The sequence below is a fragment of the Marmota marmota genome, unplaced genomic scaffold (genome assembly GCF_001458135.2).
Source record: "Marmota marmota marmota unplaced genomic scaffold, marMar, whole genome shotgun sequence".
Taxonomy (NCBI): Eukaryota; Metazoa; Chordata; class Mammalia; order Rodentia; family Sciuridae; genus Marmota; species Marmota marmota.
In genome coordinates, this window is record NW_025999842.1 from 49,419,839 (window position 1) to 49,423,332 (window position 3,494).

Sequence of the window (3,494 nt, forward strand, 5' to 3'; positions counted from 1 at the left end):
TGACCCTTTAACCCAGCATGTTCAGAGCTGGTTAAGAAGCCTGGACATGGGGTGTGGGGGCATGTAGCATTTAAACCATTTAAGATATTTAAGAGAAGCATGTCAATGTCATGTAAAGCATTTTTAGATTTTTTTTAAATAAATGACAGCGGAATGTCTAAAAGCTCAAATTAGTCACAAGGATCTTCCCTTTTCTGAACTTGCAAAGTAGAATCAGATAGAAAACAAAACCATCTCTTTATTTACATTGGCTTTAGTTGGGTGTAAATCTAGTAGCACCTGTTCCAAACTTTGTTTTATATTTCTTTTGTACATTTTCCCCACGATGTACATTGCACACAGAGTTAACAATAAATAAGACATTCATTGATTGATTCAAGATGTTGAAAGTAGCTCTTGTACAGGTTATAGAACTGGGATTACAGAAATTTCAAAGAATAACATAGTAATCTGGGGTATAGACTTCAGGACTAAGTAATAGCAATCTCATTTTCAATATTCTATTAACTTCTGTAATGGTTTTTCATTAATGTGCTTCAGGAAACAGTTTAGCAGTTTCTGAATGGGAACTAAATATTTTTCCTGATACAATGTACTTAAGAGCTTTTCGAAACCATGGATAAAAAAAGCCATGAATGAGGGGGTTGCAAGTAGAGTTGAAATACCCAAGCCATACCAAAAGATCAAGCACAATTATGGGAGTGGAGTAGTCTAAATATGGATCAATCAAAACGGCAAGAAAACAGGGCAACCAACAAGCTAGAAACACCCCCATGACTATACCCAGGGTCTTAGCTGCTTTCCTGTCTTTTTTCTTAGATAGGGTATTTTTCACCTCCCCTTTTGTGTTTTCAGGCATATTGCTGATGACTCGAGCATGTCGTTTGGAAACAATAAAAATCTTGCTATAAATACCAACCATGATGGAGCCAGGAGTAAAGAAACAGGTAGTGAACAACACTGTTCCCCAAAATTTGTTGAAAGTAAGTGCACAGAATTTGAAGCAAGCAACAAGAATCTCATAGCTCTGCATACCAGAAACATTGGCCTCAGATAGAACTAAACCAAACGAAAATAGAGCTGGGGCAGACCAGCAAAATGCTAGCAATCTCTTTATCATTGAGGTTGTCATTGTGGTTGTGTAGTGTAAAGGGTCACACACAGCATAAAATCGATCAATAGCAATGGAACAGAGGTGGAAAATGGAGGTCAGGCTTAGCATCATGTCAAAACTTGCATGGAATTTACAAAAGCCATCCCCAAAATACCAGCAGCTCTCCACTGATCGCACCATGCTGTATGGCATGATGACAAAACCCAGCAGAAAATCTGTAGTTGCCATGGAGAGGATCAGAAAGTTTGTAGGAGAGTGAAGCTGTCTGAAGTGTGATATGGAGATTATTATAACCAAGTTTCCAAAGATGGTGATAACCATGGCTCCAGTCATAACCGAATACATTATCACTCGGACATAAAAAGAGCGATGAGTGGGAGGGCAGGATTTGTTTCCAAAGTTGAGACAATTGGATAAGTCTTTGGGAATATAAGTTAGATCCATGGTGCTTTGTCACTTCAAATTCCTTTCCAACAGGATGAGTCAGTTTGTTCTCTTCTGAAAACCATCCCAAGCAAATTTCAGCTCCTGGTAGTATAATAGGGTTCAAAATCATCTGTTATTAATTCACTTCAACTCTAACTTATTTCAAATATTTAAAATTATATCAGCTATATTTGCCTACTGAGTTGGTTGTTGCCCAACAAAAATGAAAAATTTCAGCTGCTTCTTCTTTCCTAATTATTTTACTAATTATTTATTCCATCCATTCATTCAATCAACATGGGATTGTTTATGACTCTTTTAGTCCTGGTAATGTATTGAAAGATTTTCAAGAGGTTTTGATTTACTTTTACCTTGAACAGCCAATTTCCTGTTAACTCTTGAACTACAATAAGCAAACATCACTTTCACCCTAAAAATACTTGATAAACAAAATCTAAGTTAAGTCACAAAGTTTTCATTATACGTTCTTTTAATAATTTGAATTCTTTATTTGCATAAAGTCTGCATGTATTTTAGGAATTGGAAATGGCATATTGCTGTGGAATATCAAAACATGACTTTTCAACACAGCTGCTGAAAGCCACACATCTGTGAGATAAACCATGCACCAGAGCCAATGTTTTATAGCTTCTCTATTTTCTACTCCCTTTCTCTCTTCCTATGTCCTCCTTTCCTGTTCTCATTTGCCTTCTTGTTTTTTGAGTCTTATAGCTTATCTGAGACTCTAACTAGTGGAGTCATGCCACAGGCATGAGTGACCCAGGAGAAACACAAACTTCACACTCACACCTATCCCACATATCTCACATGGCTGCTGTTTGTCACAGTAGGCTGAATGAAGGAAGATGGATATTGCATAAATCCAACCTTTCAATAAGTCATTGCATCTGGCTTACTATTTATTCTGGGGTATAGATCATCCTGAAATACAACTGACTAATAGACTTTAGAAGGGCTTGCTGCTGTGCCTGTAAGGTAATGTCAAGTCTACTTAGTGGGCTTCAGGAAAGTGAGCCTAGTCGTGGTGAATTAGAGATAAAGAACACTCCGAAGCTACATGAGATTCTCTCAAATTGGAAATTAAACTGCAGCGTACATTTAGAAACTTTATCTATTTAAACAGGTTCAATTTAGTTTTTTTTTCCCCCTTAAAACCCCTAAGAAAGAGTACGAAAAAGAACTCTAAGGATGAGCAGCAAGATCCTTTCCTGATAGGAAGGTGTTAGAAGGTCCCTTCATTGCTTTTTGATGCTGTCATTCTATCTGAGAGATGGAAGAAGGAAGACACTGTGACAAAAACAAAACCAAAAAATATAAACCCTGTATGATGCCAGTCAGAGAAGTTTCTTGTTCTCAAGTCACAAGAAGACTTCTGTTCAGAAAATCTTAAGAGGATGCCTTCTTGAGCTGATCATTCCACAGGAATCTTAGGCTTCTTCTGGTTAAAGGTTTACATTACTGCTTTCCAAAAAAGCAGGCAGGAAAAGATTGTTGCCCTGGGAGTTCTTCTAGTTTTGGGAGCCAGTGGGGACCAGTGGGGAGCTCTGGTAACATGAGGTGTGCTGGCTAGATGTGCTTTCAGTTCTAACAGTTTGTGGGTCATTGACAAGCCAAAGGCTATTAGGTTTAAATCAATTCTTACGAACAGAAAACAGAAGATCAAAGAAACAAGATGAAAGAGAGACATGGAATGAAGTCTGAGGCTCAGAGCAGAGACTTGCTGAATGATACTTTCAACCCTGGTGCATGTCTAATCCATAGTAAAAATGTGTTCCCTCCACTACTGATCTTCTCCCACTCCTCCTCATCTTCTCTTTCTTCTGTGGTTTTCATCAAGAAAAGATTGAGAGCATCTAACCTAGGTTCCATTTTGACCTACAAGTGACAGCACTTTATAAATAATTGTTGAATGGTGAATATTAAAATACAAAGA

At 37.7% G+C, this 3,494-nt stretch overlaps 1 protein-coding gene across 1 annotated transcript; it reads right to left on the reverse strand.

Moving 5' to 3' along the window:
* Positions 1-506: 506 nt before the first annotated feature.
* Positions 507-1,595, reverse strand: LOC107153135 (trace amine-associated receptor 3). The gene has a single exon (XM_015498646.2). The coding sequence runs from the start codon at positions 1,556-1,558 to the stop codon at positions 527-529; it is 1,032 nt and encodes a 343-aa protein (XP_015354132.1). The 5' UTR covers positions 1,559-1,595; the 3' UTR covers positions 507-526.
* Positions 1,596-3,494: the final 1,899 nt, after the last annotated feature.